Source organism: Astatotilapia calliptera, chromosome 6 (genome assembly GCF_900246225.1).
Source record: "Astatotilapia calliptera chromosome 6, fAstCal1.2, whole genome shotgun sequence".
Classification (NCBI taxonomy): domain Eukaryota; kingdom Metazoa; phylum Chordata; class Actinopteri; order Cichliformes; family Cichlidae; genus Astatotilapia; species Astatotilapia calliptera.
The window spans coordinates 13,537,764-13,559,578 of NC_039307.1; the positions used below are offsets into that span (position 1 = coordinate 13,537,764).

Consider the following 21,815-nt stretch of genomic DNA (forward strand, 5'->3'; position numbering starts at 1 on the left):
TATATTCCCTTTCTCTTGTTCCTTTAGTAAAACACTGTCCATCATGGCTGTCAAACACACAGTCATGCTCCTGGTGGCAGTTTGTCTCTACCTACCAGGTCTAACCCATGGATTTCAACCATCCTTCTCTGTTGATGAAACTCATCGTGACATCACCAGAAAGGCAGTTCTCAGAAAGACAGCTGAGGTTTGCCGAGACCTTGCCGCCGCTGATGGAAGAGACTTCAACTTGAATGTGGGCTCATTATCATTTAAAACAGGGTCACTGCTTATGCATTCATGTTTAGTCTAACATAACTGTGAAATTTAACATTTTGAGATTTTTCCAAATGTCCAGTTAAGCACTTGGCATTTCTTTGTCTCCAGATTGATGACAACCTTTCAGTTCAGGAGGTGCAAAAGGCCTGTTTCTCCTCATCTACCTCCACCGCTCCGCTCTCTACTGACATTTTCCAAACTGCCCTTAATGAGATCTACGGTAGCAACGAAAAAGTGTATTTCTCATTGGTCGATTTCCCTGAGTTCCATTTTCACAGTGAGACCTTCCTGGGAGGACGGGACATCATCACAAGAAGTACACTTTAAAGTCCTCAAAATTAAACATGTTTACGTTCAGTACAACACAGATAGTAGATTATTTTGAATTTTGAATTAATTTCTATTCCTATACACCAATTAAATGATAGGTGCAACAAAAATCAGAATTTTGCTTCATTAGGTTTCACTTATACTGGATTCTTAAGGTTATATGTTTTGTTTGAGATATGTCTGCCATGAAGGCTAGTGTGAAGTTGGAGAATTTTGTTGCTGCAAGACAGGTACTTGGACAAATTTGTCACATAATTCAGGTGAGAGTGATAATTATTGTTTTTATTTAAACTTGATGATGTTAAGATTTTGGAAGTAGGAAGCAGTGATAGGATTGGAAATAATGTTAGATTTTCCATACATTAAGGACTTTTACAGCCACAGTAACTGGGTGGAGTTGGGGAAAACCACTCCTTACTCCGCTCTGATCAGACCAGATCAACCACTGCAGAACCTAGCAGGTAAAAGCCTTCCAGCAACTTTAATCACAGTAAGAAACACATTTGTCTCCACTTGTTTTAATTAATTTACCTGGTGGGGTGTGTACGGACACACACTTGCAATAAGGGAGATAAAGGGGATAAATAGGAAAGATATAATAGCCAAAATCATTTTACAAAAGCACAGTTCAAACCAAGTCTTATCGCCAAAGCATAGATGGCCCACCTTTAAATACTGTATGTCACAACCTGTTTCCAGATGGTTTTATGGATAACCTTTCTCTTGCTTTGCTCCAGGTCCATCTACTCCAACTTGTAATAGCTGTACAGGAGATGCCTGCACTGATAACATTTTGCCTGAAGTGCTGAAACAGGGGCTCCTGACCTCAGGCTACTTTAGCACATTCTCTTCTTCAAAGCCTACTGGTAACAATCACATTCATTTGTGTATAACAGCAAACTATTAGGATTTGTATTATTATTTTCTTTTGTTTGCTTGTTTCATAGCAAATGGACTGTTTATCAAACCAGCAGAATGAGTAAATTGTAATCAACACTGAAACTAAATTGGCTTCTGTAGTTTTGTTTGTTTTTGGTATTTGTTTTTTGATTAGAAAATGTAAACAGCATCTCACAGTAATGAATTCCCACAAGCTACAAATTTAAATATTACAACAAATAGATGTGTTGTCCCACCTTGAATTTAATTTAAAGATTAACTAAACTCACCTATTCATTGCCATACCCCAACTATAAAACTCTTTGGATGTTTTTTGTCTTATTGATCATTTATTCAGCTATTTATCTAGGTATAATTAAATGTAATTTGTTATTTTTTTGTCCAGGTAAATGTAGCCATGGTGGTCTACTTGACAAGACAAGAAAAAGGGACCCAGTTGGGGGCATCAATAAGGATTCTTTTACATCAGATCATGGCACGTTGCACAAAAAAGCAGCTAATCTGGCAGTGGATGCTACTATGGAGCTGCTGGAGGACATCAGACTAGCTGCTGGAGACAGGAACTTCTTGCGGTATGGGAAAAATTGATCAGAGACATTCTTGCACTCATGAAATGGTTACTAGAACTCTAATAAATTTGAAATTGAAACAGTTTATATTTATTTTCATGACACAGCTTTCAAGGAAAAAATAGTAAAAAGCCTTCCTCACAGAAGATAATATGTATCTTAAAAGTGATGCTTTTTATGATGCACATGTTTCTGCAAAGATACCTCGGCATCATTCTGAATGTAGAGAAATTGGGTTCCTTACAGAATAACAAAGGGATGATTTTGTTTTTTCACTTATGTTCCTCCAGGTTGATGGGCCTCTCCCAGTCCTATGCACTGTGTTTTGTCATTGACACTACAGGCAGTATGGCTGATGACATCGATGCAGCAAAACAAGTTGCCTTTAACATAATTGACAGTAACGCAGGAACACTACAGGAACCCTCTCAGTACATACTGGTACCTTTCAATGACCCAGGTACTTCCACTTTTATGGATATTCCCCATGTTGCCAAAGAGAGCCAACAAACAAAGCACATATACAGTACAAAAATCTGCAAGTTCATGTATTTCTCTGTCCCCCAAAAAGAATTTGGACCCGTGATAAAGACAACTGACAAAAACTACTTCAAAAAGGAAATCAACAAGCTCACTCCATCCGGAGGAGGGGATGAACCAGAGATGAGCATGTCTGGACTGCGAGTGAGTGTACTTGTATTCTATCATTGGGATGTGTACTTACACAGTAATTAGTGTGATGTGACTTATGAACTTTTAGGATGAAGAAATGGGGTATTTGCAGGTAGTGCAAAGGACATTGTTACGTTCCCCTGAGGGGTCTAGGCGGTGAGGGGAGAGTAACAAAAAGTGACCGGGTTAGAAAAAGGAGTCAAGGAGGCAAAAGGGTTAAATCAAAGAGTTTTATTAAAGTAGCTCAACTAAAAGAGACGGACAAGCAGCTATCACCATTTAAGAAAACAAACAAAACTCAGGCGTGGTCAATAAAGTAAAACGTAAGCCAAAAAGAAAGAGAGCAGCTCACTAGCTGCAAACCACAATAACACAGCTCACTAGCTGTAACCACTCACAAACACACTCAGCTCACTAGCTGTAACCACACTCATGGCACTCTGGCCCAGAGCTCACCTTTCCCTGGGCTTAAATACTTTTAATTACTGATGTGAGTCAGCTGTGTAACAGGGAAAGGTGGCACCTCAGGCAGAAGAGGTGGTGGGACACGCCCACACAGGCACCTTCAGGAGGAGGCCCTGCTATTGCCGTAACAACATAGTTAGGAAATTAATATGAACCTATTGTGTCCTATTATGTAATAACAGAATGACTGTGTGCATGCATTATCAGAACTTGCTTTTTTGTTACTTTTTTAATCACTTTCTGAATTACAGTTTTGCACATCTGGTAAATCACAACAAATAATGTTTAATTCTTCTGTCATTTGTATAACTGACAGCTTGCGCTGACATCAGCTCCACCTTCCTCTAAAATCTATGTCTTCACTGATGCTTCAGCCAAAGATTCCCATCTAAAAAGCACCAACATTGCCCTTATAGAGAGAACCAAGACTGAGGTATGTGTGAGGATAAGTTGCATTCTTATTATTGTTGCACTTTATATGTTAGTTCAGCTGATGAAGAAATTGCCAAATAAAAACATGCAGAAAGGAAAGAGTATTCTTTGTTGAAATGTAAAAATAAATAAATTCTGAATTGTAATTCCAGCTTCCAAAAATGTGTAAAAAAACAAACAAAAACAAAACAACAACAACAGAAAAAAAGGTTAATACTCTGGCAGAGCAAAGTACAGTGTGGCACAGTGGTGCCGTGTTTATTACTGTAGGATCACAGTAAGGAGGTTCTGGGTTTTAAACACTGGGTATCCAGGCCTGTTTGGAGTTTACATGTTCTTTCACCGCCTGTGTGTTTGCACAATTGTATACAAAATTCTGCATGGTGAATTAATTAATATTTTTTGAATTAGCTGTAGATATGAGTGAAACGTAGATAGCTGCTAAATAATTACTGGTGAAAAGGGTCAATATAGCTTGATGGCAACATAAATGCCAGTCCATTATCAAATTTTACAAAAGCTTTTTTTTTTCTTTTTTCTTTTTTTTACAAAAAAGTCAGTTTTACTCAAGCTAGTCCAATCCTAGAGCAACACCTCAGTAAATAGTTTCATTTATCCATGTACTGAATGGTCACTTTAGGTCTCTTTGATACTTTAGATAGAACTTATCCAGTTTCCACTGAGCGTGATATATATAAACTGATGCATTTTTCTATCCCTACACTTTCAGGTGTCTTTCCTGTTGACAAACATTTTTTCCAGTCGGCGGCGCCGCAGTATTGATGGTCAAAATTTTTCACCTCGTGCAGTGAGGCTAACAAATGTCCAGCTATACAGAGACCTGGCCCAAGCTTCTGGAGGTCAGGCTATTGAAGTCAGGAAGTCAGATCTTTCCTTGGCCACTACTGTTATAAAAGATTCATCAGCTGGTGCTGTGGTGAGACACTGAGCATTAACAGGAATTACTTAACATGTTTACAAATTGTGAAGGACTACATTTTTGATAAGTTGGGGCCAGATATTTAACAGATTTTCTTTCAAAATTGCTTTCTCACTGGAGCTTCTGTTTCTTTGTCTTTCAGGTGACAGTTTTCCAGGTAGTAATGGATCCGGGGCGACCTGATAATTTTAATTTTACTGTTGATTCATCAGTAAGCAACGTCATCATTTACATCACCGAAGTTTCATCTCTCACTTTCACACTCACCAGCTCAGCAGGTTCAGTTCAACGATATTTTTTGGACATCAGTTTTCTAAAACATAATATTTCACAAAGACAAGGCACTTCCCACCTTGTGTCAGCTTTGCTTTATTTCTTTGGCTCTCTGGAAGTTCCTCATCTGACCTGATCTCTGGTCTCTGCTTTTTGCCTTTTGATTTCTCCTGTGCAAATCTGTTGTTTGGGCAGTCAGGTGAAGGTTAAGAATGTACAGTAGTGGTACTAGTCATAATTTTACATTCTTATTTAGTAGTAACTGTGCAGGTGGATCGGAATTCATTTGCCTATTACAGAAGTGGAGTAATTTGCAAGTGTCTCACACCCATGAATTGCAGTAATAGCACAGTAGTAATAAAAACAACAACAGTCACAATTATAAATTTAGGAGGAGGAAGAAAATTCCATTGTCATGCTGGTAAATAATTCAGCCATTTTCCTCTTTTCAGGAGTGTCTCAGGAGTCAAGTCAGACCAGTGGTTCTCTGGCATCCATAACAACAGTGGGAAACCTACGCAGAATAAGGCTCAATGCTGGAAATCAAACGGGTTTTTGGCAAATCCACATCAACTCTAACAGTCCCTACTCTATTAAAGTCACAGGTCTGTAATATAATTAAGAAATAGTCTGTAGAAAATGTTTTCAGTGGTATAATATTTCTAACTTAGATGTGGTTTCTGTGTGCATAAGGTCAAAGTTCAGTGAACTTCATCTATAACCTTGTTGAATTACAAAAGGAAGGTGGAATCAGACCCAAGGAAGGCCGTCCTGCTACAGGTTGACTAAACAAAAATGTATCATTTGGTTTGTGGGAAACTGAGATGACCTAAATAGTCATGAAAAATGATTACATTGATTTATGTTTCTGGGTAGAAAACTTCCAACTTTTTTGTTTAGATAAACATAAACTTTTAAGTTTAAAGAAGATTCACGTACAGTCTAAGGATCTGTTGTAATAATACTCTTTTGTGGCTTGCTATCATTTTCAGGTGGTAATGTCACTCTCCTGGTCACTGTGACAGGAAGTGATACAGTAACAGTCACAAAGCTCACGCTCTTCGACAGTTCAGGGCCAAAGGAGTTGATTGGATCAATACAGGCATGTCATATTTTACACCTGATAAATGTAAAAGGTCAAAATTACAACTGAAACTACAACAGACCACAGCAAGCATTCCTAGACTTAGTCGCTTTTAGTCTGTGCTAACTGCACTGTCAAACATAGTGTTATAAACATAACTTTTGTAGTTCTACAACAGCTTAAGAAAACACCAAGAAGTAAAAGATACATAAATAACATTGGTCTTTGGTGGCTGCTTGTTTACTCTGATTACTGATTGTTGCCACCATCTAACAACTAACTTATGCATCTAAACATGCATAAGGTGCTCTCAGTTGCTATCTTTCTGTTTTCCACAGTCATTAGAAAACAGCAACTTTCTGGTAACATTCACTGAAGTCCCAGTAGGAGACTATGTAGTTCGACTGCAAGGTGAGGACACCAGCACCACATCCCGGTCTACCTCAGATACCTTCCAGAGACAAGCCTCCACCCGCATCACAACAGCTAGTCTCTCTGTTGCTGTGAGTAGTAGAGTCATATGTTGTTTTTTGAATTTCTAGAGCCAGTTTCTAAACATCTTATCTGCCTGGATAAACTCAACAACCACTGTCATGTTATTTTCTATGTCATTATATAAAAGAAAGAAGTGATTGTTTAACTTCAAATTTCCTGCCCTCTTCTATCGCTACTTTTCCAGGCACAAGCTGACAGTATCAACATAGAACCAGGCACTCGCATCATCATTCCTTTTACAGTGTCTTCGGATGTAACTGGGACATTCACAGTGCAAGTCAGTAATGACCGCAGCTTTGACTTCACCTCACCTGGAAATGTCAATATTGGTCCAAGCGATGGAGGCAAAGCCAATGGGACAATAACCTTAAGTGTTCCAGCCAGCACTAAATCAGGAACAGACGTGACCCTCACCATTCAGGCACAAAACGCTGCTGCCACTGACATCAACTATGCTGTCCTCCGATTTTCTGTGGCTGCCAAGGTAAAAGAAAAAAGACTTTAGGTGAAATGGGACTAAAAACAGTGTTTTACATTTAAAAAAAAAACTAATAATCCAAACTAAATGTATCACTGTTCTGTATTGTCAAATGCCAAATGTTTCAGTTTACATAATACTTCAACTGTGATCTGAGGAGAGCTTTTAAAAGAATCAGCTCAGTGATGAATTAGTACTGCATATGTTCTAGTTCAAAATAAGAAAAAAAACATGATTCACTGCGTGGACAATGTAAAGGGTCATGCTACAAATTTCATCCAAGAAATCCATTGATTAATCTGTTAACTTTCTGATCATGATTGTATTAGTAAATCCAAAAACGAAATGTTCTTTTCCACAGCTGTTCAATGGTTTTTAAAAACAATTTGTTATTTGGCATAGGGTCATTTGACCACTGTGCTAAATTCTTTTTGTCGCCCAGATTTGCTAAATTATTGAAACAGTAATACTACTATCGGGGTTGTACAAATTTTGGGAGTCATTTTGAATGAAACGTCTGGATTTATAACCCATAATATCAATTAAAGTGAGTTTTAATTCGGGACATAGGTTTTTTTGTAAACAATAATATCTCATTACTAGTGATGGGCCGGTCGCAAACGAACGTCGCTCTTAGAGCCGACTCTTTGAAGTGACCGATGCAAGCTGGCTCCTTATTGGGAGCCATGGGGGGGTTTTTTTTCTTTGTCTTGCCCTCTCTTTCACTTTTTTTCGCTTCATGCTGCACGTCAGCCTTGTGTTTATGCTGAGCAGAGACGGGAGGGGCGAAAACGCAAGTCTCTGTTTGTGCCCCTGAGCAGAGGGGGCGGGGGCGGTAGTTACACTCATAACAGCAGTAGCACACAAAAAGAGCAGGAGGGCGAGAGAGACAAAGAGAGCCGGTATTCTGACAAACCGGCCTACTTTGGCAAAATGTCCTACCGTAAGACATTTATGCACATTTCTGCTGTCACAGAGTAATTCCAGTACAAAATTAAGTAGGTGTGACACTTTGCCACTTAACTTTGCCCATCAGAGAATGCTTGTAGGTAACATTCACAAAGGTAGCATGGTTTGGCACTTCATTTTACCCGACAGAGTATCCTTCTAGATCTTATTAACAAAGGTAGGATGATTTTCCACTTAATTTTAGCTGTTAAAGTATGCTTCTAGCTCATATTCACAAAGGTAGGATGGTTTGGCACTTAATTTTACTCAGAGTATTTTTCTAGCTAATATTCACAAAGATAGGACGGTTCGCCACTTAATTTTGTGTTGTGCGCATGCGCATAAACAACAGGTAGGATGGTTTGTCAGGTAGGATGGATTCTCAGAACACCAGGGGCAACAACAAGAGACAACATCGTCACATTAGAAAGGTATGGTAAAGAAAATGAGTAACACCAAGAAAAGAAGCAAAATCTGGAACCATTTCAATTTTATAGACAATACAAAGGCAGAGTGGAGAATCTGCAAGAAGAGACTATCATATAGAGCTGGCTCCACAAATAAAATGCACAGGCACTTGAGAACTGTCCACCCATCAGTACAATGGAAAGATAAAACACAGTCAGTTTGATATTAATATTTCTAAATGCCAACCTTTCCCTTAATTAAAGATCTGGGCGTTCATTTTTTTTTTTGCATCTTTCAGGCAGTACGGTGTCACGGTGGTTAGCACTGTTGCTGCTGAGTTCAATTCTACCATCAGGCCAGGGTCTTTCTGTGTGGAGCTTGCATGTTGCAGGGAAGAATAATTTCCCCTAGGGATCATGGTAAAATGGTAAATGGCCTGTATTTGTATAGCGCTTTTCTAGTCCCTAAGGACCCCAAAGCGCTTTACACAACCTGTCATCCACCCATTCACACACACATTCACACACTGGTGATGGCAAGCTACAATGTAGCCACAGCCACCCTGGGGCGCACTGACAGAGGCGAGGCTGCCGGACACTGGCGCCACCGGGCCCTCTGACCACCACCAGTAGGCAACGGGTGAAGTGTCTTGCCCAAGGACACAACGACCGAGACTGTCCAAGCCGGGGCTCGAACCGGCAACCTTCCGATTACAAGGCGAACTCCCAACTCTTGAGCCACGATCGCCCCACAATCAATAAAGTATTCTGAATTTCCCTGTGTTTGTGTGGGTTCTCCCCGGGTATAGTCCAAAGACATGCAGTTAGTGGGGATAGGTTAATTGCCTGAGTGTGAATGGTTGTCTGTCTCTATGTGTTAGCCCTGAGACAGACTGGTGACCTGCCGCCTCTTGCCCTATGACAGCTTGGATAGGCTCCGGTGACCCTGAAGAGGATAATAATAATGGATTGCATTTATATAGCGCTTTTCTAGGCACCCAAAGCACTTTACAATTCCACTATTCATTTACTCTCACATTCACACACTGGAGCTGCCCTGGGGCAGACTGACAGAAGCGAGGCTGCCATATCGGGCCATCGGCCCCTCTGGCCAACACCAATAGGCGGTAGGGTAAAGTGTCTTGCCCAAGGACACAATGACTAGGACCAAGAGAATTGGGGGATCGAGCCGGCAACCTTCCGGTTACAGATGAGCTTCCCAACCACCTGAACCAAGGTCACCCCCCCCCCTCCCCCGATAAGCCGGTTCTCTAAAAAGAGCTGGAATTCCCATCACTAGTCGTTTCACACACATTTTTTAAGTAATATTCAAAAACAAAAGAAAACGCTGAAAGTATGAAAGAACAGAGATATAAGGTAGCATCTATACCAAATTCTTTTTGTTCCTGTTCTTTTGCCTTTCTGACTACTTGATCTCCTTTCTCTCTCTTTTTTCAGGCCACAGATTTGTCCGGTCCAGTGTGCCAGGTAGTTAATATATCAGGTATCTGTAATGTCTCTTCCATCCTCTGTGCATCATCTCAGTGGGAGTTCATTGCTAATCTCACTGACGGCATCAATGGGACTGGCATCGCAAGCATCACCCTCCGCGAAGGGAATGGTACCCTTGATACTAGCACAGCGGTTGGAGCAAGGGGTGAGAATATCACACTGGTGACCTACACTGCCTCCTGCTGTTCACAGAATGTGGTTCTAGCTGCTGTGGACAGGGCAGGAAACGTGGGGACATGTATGGGGCAAGCTAGAGTACTTGCCACGCCTGCTCCTATAACTACAACTACTCCAGTACCTGCAACTGCTTCTCTGACTACAACTACACCAGTACCTACAACTATCCCAGTACCTACAACTACCTCTCTGACTACAACTACACCAGTACCTACAACTGCTTCTCTGACTACAACTACACCAGTACCTACAACTGCTTCTCTGACTACAACTACACCAGTACCTACAACTGCTTCTCTGACTACAACTACACCAGTACCTACAACTGCTTCTCTGACTACAACTACACCAGTACCTACAACTATCCCAGTACTTACAACTGCTTCTCTGACTACAACTACACCAGTACCTACAACTATCCCAGTACCTACAACTACCTCTCTGACTACAACTACACCAGTACCTACAACTACTCCTGTCCCTACAACCACTGCAGTGACTCCCTCGGTGACTACTGCTGCAGCTAACAGAGCATCCACTAGAGATCATACAATGAGTGTAACACATTATGTCTGGATCAGCATTGCTTTTTCACTGCTTTTTAAGTAAGGTATATAAACAGAAATTTAACTAGAACTGAATCATCAAATCAAAATCTGTTTTAGAAAAGTAATACTTTTAACTCTTTTTAAAATATGAGCCATTGCATTTTTGTAAAGGTGTAATTGAGCATCTCATATTTTAATTTTTTTATTTTTTTGGGTGAAAATGGGAATGTGGTATAATAACGTACATTTTGTTTATTTGTTTTATCATTGCCTGCTAAAAAAGATCCAAGTAAACATTTATATTGAATTCACTACATAAATCAACATTAATACCCTCTCTTACAAAGTTATAGTTAATCTTTTCATAGATGAAATTGTAAAGTATTTGATTCATTTTAACCTGTGCACATAAAGTAGCAATTTCTTTGTGTCCAAAGCTGCATTTCATTCCCCAGTATAATGTAATAAGCAACTACTATCTGCTAAGGGAATGATGATTTAGACAACTTTTAGAAACAAAACTCCATTTGGAACATCCTGAAATGCCACCAGTGCCACCAGTCCAGACATCACTTCCGAATGAGACAGCTTGGATGCCTTTTGATGCTACTGTGGAAGATTTACAACAGGCTATTAATATATAATTTATATTTAAGAATTTTGTCAGAATCACAAAACAGTTTTAATGTGTTTAAGCAATAAATAAATGTGATTTCATTAGTTTATAACTGTCTCATTTTATTGTCTCATTCCTAAAGAGATTACCATCATGTGCTAGGCTATTACAGTATTAGGTGACTGAATTTAATATTTTTCTTGCAGTTTCAGTTTGCCACATTGACTGATGATTAAACCTGCCTCCAGCACTATGTTGAGTTTATCCCTTTGACACTTTTGCTTCTGCAGTTTGGCTTTCCAGGAACTACTTGGCAACTGAAGGCACCGAGATTATACAACAAAGAAAAAACATGCAACAAAGAAAAACATAATTTAACCTTTGTTAGAAGCGTGTGTTCAGTTATTTTTAAGTGGTTTAACTTTCGTGGATAGAGAATAAGCAACAACTTCTAACTTTCCACAAGTACTCATTTATTTCAAATATCAAAAATAAAAGTGCTACCTCTACCACACATTACTTGAACGCACTTGTCCGCGTACACATGGAAGAATCCATTACAAAAAAGAACAAAAGGGGGGTGACCCACCAGTCATGAGACAGGAGGCACCACCATGCAGCAATACACTGTACTACAACAGCAACTGTTACATAGTCCCCACAGCTAAAGAAGCACACACCACACCTAACAGTACCCTGTACATAGAGGTTACAGCTAAGATCACAACACACACAGGGCAAAAGACCATTTAAAAATGAATTTGGCAAAAATAAAATGAAATGAATATGTACAGTGCAAAATCTGTTTTCTTTGTTTTTCAAAGAACGTGAACCATAACACACTAAAGAGCCATACAACTGGATTAAGAAGAGTGAACAGAAAAGTCTACACCTTCATGACTCAAAATTGCAGTGCACCAAGACAACATGAAATAGGTTTAATCAAAACATTTCACTTCAGATCAAGCCCAGTCATGTGAAAATCATTTGTCCATCTTTTGGGGGCAGGGTGGGCCTGAGGGTCAGTGTCCAGATCCTTTGTGGTCTCTCTGACAGCAAGAGATGAAACAGAATGTTCCTTGGAAGTGAGAGAGTCCCAGTTATGGAACAGTTGCATGTTCACAACATGATAAACACCTGCATCCACACCGGAGTCCACCCAAGTGAGCCTGTAGTTAACATAACTGAGTCTCTGAGATACACACAATGGTCCCTCAAACAATGGTGCAAGTTTAACAGTAAAGTTAGACTGAGCGTCTGACCTTGCTTGTGTCCTAACTCTAACAAGGTCACCAAAACGAAATGTGGCATGTTGACGTCTCAAGTCATAGTAATGTTTTTGTCTGCCATGGCTATAGTCAAGAGCCGCTCTGGTTTGGTTGTGAGTTCCCTGTGGGGAGGCTTTAAGAGTCTCAGGGTAAAGTACACCCGGTTCATCAACACCTGCTGTAAAAGGCTGAGTGATAAGGTCAAGTGGGGTGTCCAACTCACGACAAATCTGAAGGAGAAACTTGTCCCATGATGTGTGCTTATCACCTACATAAGAGCAGATTGCAGTCTTCAGAGTCCAGTAGAAGCGTTCAGTAGCATTTGTCTGAGGGAGATATGCTGTAGTGAGTCTGTGCACCGAGTCTAAAGCAGAAACAACCTGTTCAAAAAGCTCACTCACAAAAGGAGACCGTCTGTCAGAAATCAGGTAAGTGGGTGTATCGTGTCTAGCAAAAATGTCAGTGACGAATTTACCAGCTGCTACCTGAGATGTAGCTTCTTTGACAGCACAGGCTTCAACCCACTTATTTAAATAGTCAACAAACACGATCAAATATGCATTACCAGCGGGGGTGCAGGGCACTGGCCCAACAAAATCCACATAGCCTACTCTCAGTGTTTTTGGGGGACAATGGGAACCATAAGACCTGCTACTTTTTTCTGATTTGGCTTGGTTAGTTGGCACACTGAGCATAAAGTCACATGGTGCTTCACATCAGTAATAAAGTCACACGGTGCTTCACATCAGCTGCCATTTTGGGCCAGAAAAACCTAAAGCACAGTCCAGCTAGTGTCCTAGAAACACCCAGGTGAACTGCTGTGGGGTGATCATGGTAATAGACTAGCAAGGCGCCTCTCATGGAAACAGGGGCAAACAGTTTCAGCTCTTTCAAAGGGTGCGAAGCACATGTGGACTTGGGGTCTCTGTGATACAAAAGAGAGTCATACTGTAACGTGCGGTGGAGATGAAGTCAGCCGCGGAGGTGTGCAGGTGGATAGCGACAGCTTCTGCCTCTCCACAAGTAGTCATTTATTTAAAATATCAAAAATAAAAGTGCTACCTCTACACAGTCAGAAATAGGGGTACGGAAGGAGTACATTACTGTGCCCCAAGGTACAAAAATGACATTAATACAGTCTAAGGACAAATATTGGACCTCGGGGGAACTATTTGTACCTTTTTTAGCGTCTGAAAGGTACATACATGTTCCTTAATTGTGAAAAGTACTTATTTGTACCCATCCTTTCAAAAGATAAAGTACAGGTTGATTAAGCTCTTTTTGATTAGAGGTTTTTTTTTAAATTCTTTTTGACAGTAATTTATTTGCAACTGTATTGATTTAAGCATATATTTTAGTGTTTTTATTTTATTTTTTATTATTTTCATTGCTGTTGTTGTTTTTGTATTCCCTGAACCCCCCTTATTTTTAAGCTGCTTTAAGAACAATGAATTTATTTGGAAGAAAAAAAAGTAAAAATGCATTTAAACATTTTTTTAAGAGAGCGTTTTTTTTGTTTTTTTTTAAGTATAAGTATTTGGATGAATTGCAAAAAAGCACCCTCGGAGTGCGAGTTGAGCCCATCCTCACAACATCAAACAAAAAGTAGAAGAAGAAACTCAACGAATAGCTGGTGGATTCTAGAACTTTCTTTAAATGCAGCAGGTGCCATTTTGTTTTATCAACGGACGGAGATGGATTACGAACTTGCAAGTCCTGGTGTTCTCTGTTCACTTTCAACCGAGGAACTCTTAACAAAAATACAAGAGTGGGGCTTAGATGTCACCGAAGCTGAAGCTCAGCGTTTCAGAGGTAAGTTTTATTTAAAGAATAATGTAGCGTAATTACTAATTATTGGTTTAGCCTAGCTTAACGTATATTAGCAATTTAACTAGTTTCGGCACTCTCTTAGCTCAAATTATGTCTTTTTAGAAACGATTTTACAAACGTTTCATGTGTAAAGTTGAGGTCACAGTTCTGAAAAATGAAAAATGTGTACACATAGTATTTGTATAAGTTTGAACTTATATATGTGGTTCGGCCACAGTCTATGGGTTCGGTAACCCCTGCGCAGCGGAACGGCGCGAAATTTGATTCCCTGGTAGCTGAATGCAGTTTACCGTTAGTGTATTAATGGTTTAATAAAATCACGTTTTTACATCCACTCCAAGGCCATTAACACACATGGGCGGCGTTTAAAGGAAATATCTTGACGCCGCACTTGTTTAAAATATAACAAGGGTGTCGCAGCTGGGGTTTGATAGTCCCGTTTTCAGCAATGTGGGAACTTTTTCAGCATGTAATCTGAGCTTGTAATACGGTCCTGCGGGTGTTATCGCTATAAGTAATCGGTCTGAAAGAACAGACGGCAGAAACTGTCGGAAATCTGGAGAAAGGAGTCACCTTAGTAGTGAATATTAACAAATTACAGCATTCTAGTCTTTTTTTTTTCTTCCAAACTTGAAAGGGCACAAAAGCATGCTCAGACTCTGCTCTCCTGTGTCCAGTAGTCCCAAACAAACATCTAAATTTAAAAATGAAAACTTTGCATATCGAGAGGATTCACTCTAAAAATTTGGTTTATTTTATTTAATTTACTGATTTTTTTTAATGAATATTTCTTTGAACTGAAAGAAGTTGTACAAAAGGTTTTAATGTGTGTGATATACGGTTTTTACCCATGTAAAAATGTGGTGTTAAATATTCTTACATGGAATTTAGAGTTTGTACTACCATTTGTCTTGCAGACAATGAGGTTGATGGTGACACAGTTGACTGCGGTCTTACTGAGACTATGGTTGCATACCTTTTCCAAGGATCCTTCAAAAAGCAGGTTAAATTCAACCAATTTGTGTCAAGGATGAAGGAATCTTCAGTGACGCTGACTCTACAGACTGTCTCTCCAGAAGACTGGCAACCATCTACTTCGTCAACTTCAATAAGGTATTTTCTTATTTATAATGAAGTTAGTATGTCTGAAACATACATGTTGGCCATTATGCACTTTTAGGATTTAGTTAATATGATCATTTTTCCTACCATATGTATTGTTACTGTAGTGTTTTATACTTCAATTCATGCAATAAAAACAAACATTTAACTGTTTTCACAGCAATGAAAATACTTTGAGACTGCCAGCCTCTTTTGAAATTCCAAGATTTCCCAAAAATCTGCAACTAAAACTGGACAACAAAGAACCGTGCCATAAAAATCCAAGGGACAGACACACAATAATCAGAGTTCTATATGAAGCTGTGGCACAGTATACTATGTAAGTTAATCAGGGTAATGTTAGCTTGTTGCTTTAGAAAAAGCTGAATCTGTCATATTGAAAATAAACGCTACATTACTAAGAAACAATAACTGACACTTGATAAAGTTTGTTTGTCAGCAGTTGCTCTAACACTTATGTTTCTTCTGATATTACAGGTATCCCACAAATTCTGAATATGTGCAAGCTGTGAAGACGCTGGTAATGAAGTATCCTTTCCTCAAGGATCGTGAGGGAAATGGTTATGTAAGTTAAATTTAAAATTTGCATAAGGTTCCTTCAAGATTACAAAGTAAAAGTGAAGCTTTTTTCAATCTTGTTTTGTTAGTAAGACAATCTGTAGCCTCTCAGTAGGTTTGTATGAAGTATGTTTACTGATTCTTTGTTGGGTGTATTTTGTGTAGATTGTTTTTACAGTAACTTATGTTTCTGTTCAACAAGCACACATGGCATATGTCTTTGAGACGTAAATTCAAATCAGAGCGGGCACCACTAGTCGACAGTGAGGCAGTGAGGCGTTGTAAGGAGAAGTTTGGTTCTACGAGGAGAGGGCAGCCTAATAAATGTCAACGAACAAGTCAGAGAAATGTTTGTCAGGTTGGTGTGAGGGACATCTTGAGCTATAAAATGTTCTTGCCTCTGTTATTACATCTAAAACTAAGGATTAGGGATGCAACTGTACCCCTTTTTTCAAACCAAAACTATACCAATACTTGGATTAGAGCACTTGCTAATACAAAGTACCAGTGCTAATACTTCTACCTCACAAAATATTATTAATTAGAAGGCGCTAAAAGAGGGTGAACTAGATTAAAAAAAAAACAACATTTTAAATATGACTCCAAAACTAAAATTTCAAGTTAACAATTAAGATTTTATGTGAAATTATTTCAGAGTTTCCATATTTTAAATATTGGTTCATGGTATCGGTTAACTTTAAACGATACGAGTTCTTTGTGATGCACAGATCGTGTCAGCTCTAATTGTATATTTAGTCTTATGTTGGGTTTCTAATCTGTTTTGACTTTCTCTTCTCACTCTTGCTTTCTTTCAAGGGACCATGCGTCCAAGGAGAGGATTTATTATCCATCGACGCCCACTTAAAGGTCTTACAGTGCCAATATCAGAAGATGCAACCAGATACCATGGTGGTTCATAACCGTATGCAGCAAACGTTTGCTTGGCGGCAAAAAGAAATTGCAGATGGTATGCCTGTGGAGGATGTGTTGAAGAAGTACCCCTTCTTAGGGATGCCTACTGGTGTAAGTCAGAAAGCTGAACTGAACTTGGAAATAGCTGTCACATTTAACATGTTTATAGTAGTAAATTTTATTTGCCCTTGACCTTGCTTTCTTCATCTGTCCCTCTTTCCTTTTTTTGTATGTTCATGTAACTTCTTACAGTATTGTTGTTAAATTCTATAAAAAAATAATTATGCAGCACCATACATAATTAATATCAACTTTAGATTATTTCATTTTCATACACTGTTATTTTGTACTGAAAATTAATTTTTTACTTGTAGCTGTGCAACGAACTCGGGTGGATCCAACCAACAACGGGTAATGTAAGCCAGCGATTTCGTGAAGGGCTCTCATGTGTTGCAGCAAAGGTGATTGACCTTACACGAGGGAAAACCCCACTCTACCAGCTCTACCTTGATGCAAGAGAGGAGGCTCTCACTGATGACCTACCAGGTATTTGCTTTCAAGGCTTCCATTTTATATAATTTTTATAGGTAACTGGAAATGCCAGATAAAATGCATGGGTGATCTTGTGTTGTTTTTGGGTTTTTTTGGCAGATCTTGACACAAGGGCTGCACTTTTATTCCTGCCATACGTCTTCAAGGAGAAACTGGATCTCTTTGTCATACTTGGAGAGGTGTGTGTATTAAAATATTTAGTCTATATAAAAGGAAAACAAATGTATCTTTTGTTAAGAGACTAAGATATTGCTTTCCTCTACCTTCTCTTTTGACTTCAAAGGTTCATCCGAAAACCCCCTATCCAACTGTGCAGCTACTTCATGAAGACTGGAAACCAGTGTTCTCCAGAAGCGCTCCAAACATTGTGAAGTTGGATGGCAGTGAAGTGTGCAGAAGCTCGTGTATTTTTGAAGGAATCATCTCTTCTTTCTGCTTGTATTTTGTCTTCAACCTTGCTTATCCAAAACATCTGAAGAACACCCTGATTTTTCTCCAAAAGTACATTGTGAAAATAGATGAGGGTGAGGACCGGCCTCTGCCAATCACAGTCACCAGACAAATAAATCTTCTGTATTGACCACCATGCCTCAGCCATATCAGTGCTCCAAATGTGGCAGAAGAACCTTTAGTTTGACAAAGCTTATTCAGCACATAGGACTTATTCATTCCCATGATGCCAATTTTGATATAACCTGTGGACTCAGTGACTGCTGTTCTTCCTTCAAAAAATATGAATCTTTCAGACGACATGTGTATAGGAAACACAGAGAACAGGTGTTGTGTCCCCATAAAGACTTAGATGAAAATGAGCAGGAGGTAGTCAGTCCACACCCAAATGAATTTGCAAATGACATGACTGAAAATATTGAAACCCCTCCATCCTGGGATGAATTTTTGATAAATTTCAGAGACAATCTTTTCAAGTTCATTCTTAAGTGCAGAGAGAAAAATTCTTTACCAGTCTCTGTTCAGGAAGAAATTGTGGAAGATGTAAATTTTCTGATGTGTTTTTTCAAGGAGAACTACGATGCTTTTATAGCATATCATTTAGAGAAAATGGGTCTTGATGTGTCTTTGTGTCCAGAGCTTAAAAATGTCCTGCATTCAAATGAATTTTTTGAGAAGGCTTCAACAGCTATTCGATCTCCTTATTTGGTCAAAGAACATTGCAAATCAAAGCTCAACATGACAGAGCCTGTTCATTGCAAATTAAGAGACTCTGTGGGTCATACAGTTGGCTCGTATTCATATGTGCCTGTTGATAAGGTGCTAAAAAATTATCTTTCTCATGAAGACATACAAGATCACATTTTTTCAAGTGGCAATTTGGAAACTGATGAATTTCTAACAGATTACTCTGATGGAGAAATCTTCAGACATCAATTCTTCAAGGATAACCCAAATGCACTGCGACTCCATTTTTATGAGGATGAATTTGAAGTACTTAATCCTCTAGGATCTAAACGATCCAAACACAAACTTAGTGCATTTTATTACACTGTAGGCAATTTGGACAAAAGGTACACTTCTCAGCAGAGGCACATTCATCTAGCGTTATTGGTACGCTATTCTTTCGTTAAGCAGTGTGGTTGGCATGTTATCCTTAAACCTTTGCTTGATGATTTGGAAAAACTTTCCACTGATGGCTTTACTTTTACCATTGATAAAACTGAACACACTATTCATGCTGCTCTTGCAACTTTATCTTGTGATAATTTATCAGCTCACATGATTGGTGGTTTTTCTATGTCATTTAACACTGGTAGAATTTGTCGGTATTGCATGGCTTCTTATGAAGATATGAAACAATCCTTTGAGGAAGAAAGCTTTGTTTTAAGAACATCAGAGATTCACCAGTATCATCTTGCACGAATCCAAGAATTTCCGGATGATAAAACAATATATGGTGTAAATAGTTCATGTCCTTTTGACAGACTGAGTTATTTCAGTGTTACGCAAGCTTTACCACCTGATGTAATGCATGATCTGCTGGAAGGTGTAGTTCCTCTAGTTATGAAACTAGTGATTTGTAAAGCCCACACTGAGAAGCATATTACAATTAGAGAGATCAATGAAGAATTGCAAAAAATGCCCATCGGTCAGAATGACAAAACAAACAAACCAGTACAGTTATCAGAGAGACTTCAGAGTGTTGGTATTGTTGGATCAGCATCTCAAAAGTGGTGCCTGTTCAGATTGCTGCCATTTCTGATGGCAGACCGTGTGCCACCTAATTGTAAATATTGGCATGTTTTTCTTCTATGTCGTGAAATAACAGAGATTGTAATGGCTAAAAAAGTGCGAAAAGAGAATATTTTATTGTTGAAGTTGCTTGTCCATGAGTTTCTCACAAAACTGAAAAGTGTATTTGGGGATGTAATTACACCAAAGTGTCATTATTTAATCCACTATGCAAGACTGATTGAAATGTTCGGCCCTCTACGTTTGTTATGGTGTATGAGATTTGAAAGTAAGCACCAGTATTTCAAAACGTTGTCCCGCAATTGTAGAAATTTTATGAACATTGCTACAACTTTGAGCAACAGACATCAGTTCAGACAGTGCTGGGAGTTTTCTAACAAAAGTTTACTTGGTGAATTTGAAAATGTTTTTGGAAAAAGTGTGACTACACCATTTTTGTCATTACCACTGGAACTGCAACAAGCACTGACAGTCTATTGTGGCTTTTCTGAAGTTGATAGTGCTAAGAAAGCTTTCCAGCGTGTGTCAGAAGTAATTGTGAACAGTGTCAAATACTGTGTAAGAGATGTGTTTGTCATTGATGTACTGCATTCAGAGAAGATTCCTCTGTTCTGGCAAATTAAGTACATATTTAATATTGACACAATGTGGGTCTTTTGTGGAAAAATTCTCATTCCTCTGTTATATGACAACCATTTTCATTCATACAGTGTTAGAGTTGATAGTGAATGGACGTTGCTAAAACCTGGACAGGAAATTGATGTTGCAGCTTATGACACATACTCTGTTGATAACAGTTTGTATGTAACAGTTAAGCAATGTATTTAAGAAGGTAATAAATGTGACAAGTATTTTTGACTTTGTATCTTCAATTTTTCAAATCCTGAGAGGAAAAATATAGGAAATCTGTGTGTAGATACTGAACCTTTAGAAAGACATTTTTGTACTCCTTTTAAGGGTTCTTTTTTGTACTTTATACTAAGGGTACAACTTTGCCCTTTAAAGTACAGGTTTGACGTGTAAAAGGTACAAATTACAAGGGTACAAATCAGTACCCACAGTTTAGGGTACAGAACGGTACCTTAGAGGGTACCACCCCAGTGACAAGCCATTGTACCCCTATAGGTACATTTCTGTACTTTAATTTCTGAGTGTGTACCACACATTACTCGAGAGCATACTAGTCCGCATACACACAAGAGCATCCATTACAGGGACAGTGCGAAGAAGAACAAAAAGGGGGTGACACACCAGTCATGAGACAGGAGGCGCCACCATGTGGTGATACAATGCATTACAACAGCAACTGTTACAATACACAACATACTGTAACAAGGTAGCTCTGTCTTAGCTGTTCAGAGAACTAAGAGTACAAATGTCCAGACTGCCCATCACAGCGTGTTCTGTCGGCCTCTCACAAGTCAGAGGTAAACGATTGCGGAACAGCGCATCTGGAACTTTGTTATGTGCGCCAAGTTTGTGCACTAGTGTGAAATCAAAGGCCTGCAGGTGAAGTGACCAGCGGGCGAGTCGGAGTGTTGGGTTTTGATGAGACATGAGCCACCTGAGACTGTTGTGGTCAGTGAACATAGTAACATGAATGCCTTCAACATATGGGTGAAAGTGTTCAAGGGCCCATATCACAGCAAGGCACTCCTTCTTTGAAGTACAGTAGGGGAGTTCAGCTTTGTGAACGGAGCGACTAGCAAAAGCCACAACATTGTGAAACCTGATGATTTACTGAGGTCAAATGGCCCTGGATGTGAGCAGACGTTAAGTCGTCTCAGAAGTGATCTCAAAACGGGACTATAGATGGCAAATAGTTGGTGTCGTAAAGACAGCCAGGAAATTTGGGTGAAGAACTTTTCGGATAGGAATTTCACTGAACCTGAACCTGAACCAGTGCTAGCCAAAGGACTCCATTTTACCATTTTTCCTCTTGGTGAGGAAGGATGCTGGCCAGACCTGGTACACTTAAACATATAGTGAGGGTGCAGTGGAAATGCCTAGGAGAAGCCCTTGTCCACAAGATCTTCAACCCCCCCCCCTCACACAGAGCTTCTACAGCATTCCGAGGGAGACTGGGGACATTGAGTCAGAATGGACTGTGTTCAGTACCTCCACTGCTAGGCTACTGCACTGAGCTATGGCTGCAAGGTGGTTAGTGCCTGTCACATATCACATCTTCTGTGAAGGAAGCAGAGTCTGGGGAAGAGGGAGATGACTTATGCATCACTAGAGGTCAGGTCACTGAGGCAGTTAAA

At 39.3% G+C, this 21,815-nt stretch overlaps 1 protein-coding gene and 1 pseudogene across 1 annotated transcript; both read left to right on the plus strand.

Annotated features, from left to right (window-relative positions):
- The first annotated feature begins 36 nt into the window (after positions 1–36).
- On the plus strand, positions 37–10,574 carry LOC113023255 (von Willebrand factor A domain-containing protein 7-like). The gene is made up of 17 exons (XM_026169279.1): positions 37–235; positions 367–574; positions 763–848; positions 956–1,049; positions 1,326–1,454; positions 1,874–2,060; positions 2,348–2,517; positions 2,629–2,741; positions 3,511–3,627; positions 4,357–4,563; positions 4,709–4,844; positions 5,292–5,444; positions 5,533–5,619; positions 5,832–5,941; positions 6,262–6,426; positions 6,603–6,902; positions 9,710–10,574. The coding sequence occupies exons 1-17, from the start codon at positions 44–46 to the stop codon at positions 10,547–10,549; spliced, it is 3,294 nt and encodes a 1,097-aa protein (XP_026025064.1). The 5' UTR covers positions 37–43; the 3' UTR covers positions 10,550–10,574.
- A 2,857-nt stretch (positions 10,575–13,431) lies between these two features.
- Positions 13,432–20,402, plus strand: LOC113023932 (sterile alpha motif domain-containing protein 3-like; annotated as a pseudogene).
- The last annotated feature ends 1,413 nt before the right edge of the window (positions 20,403–21,815 follow it).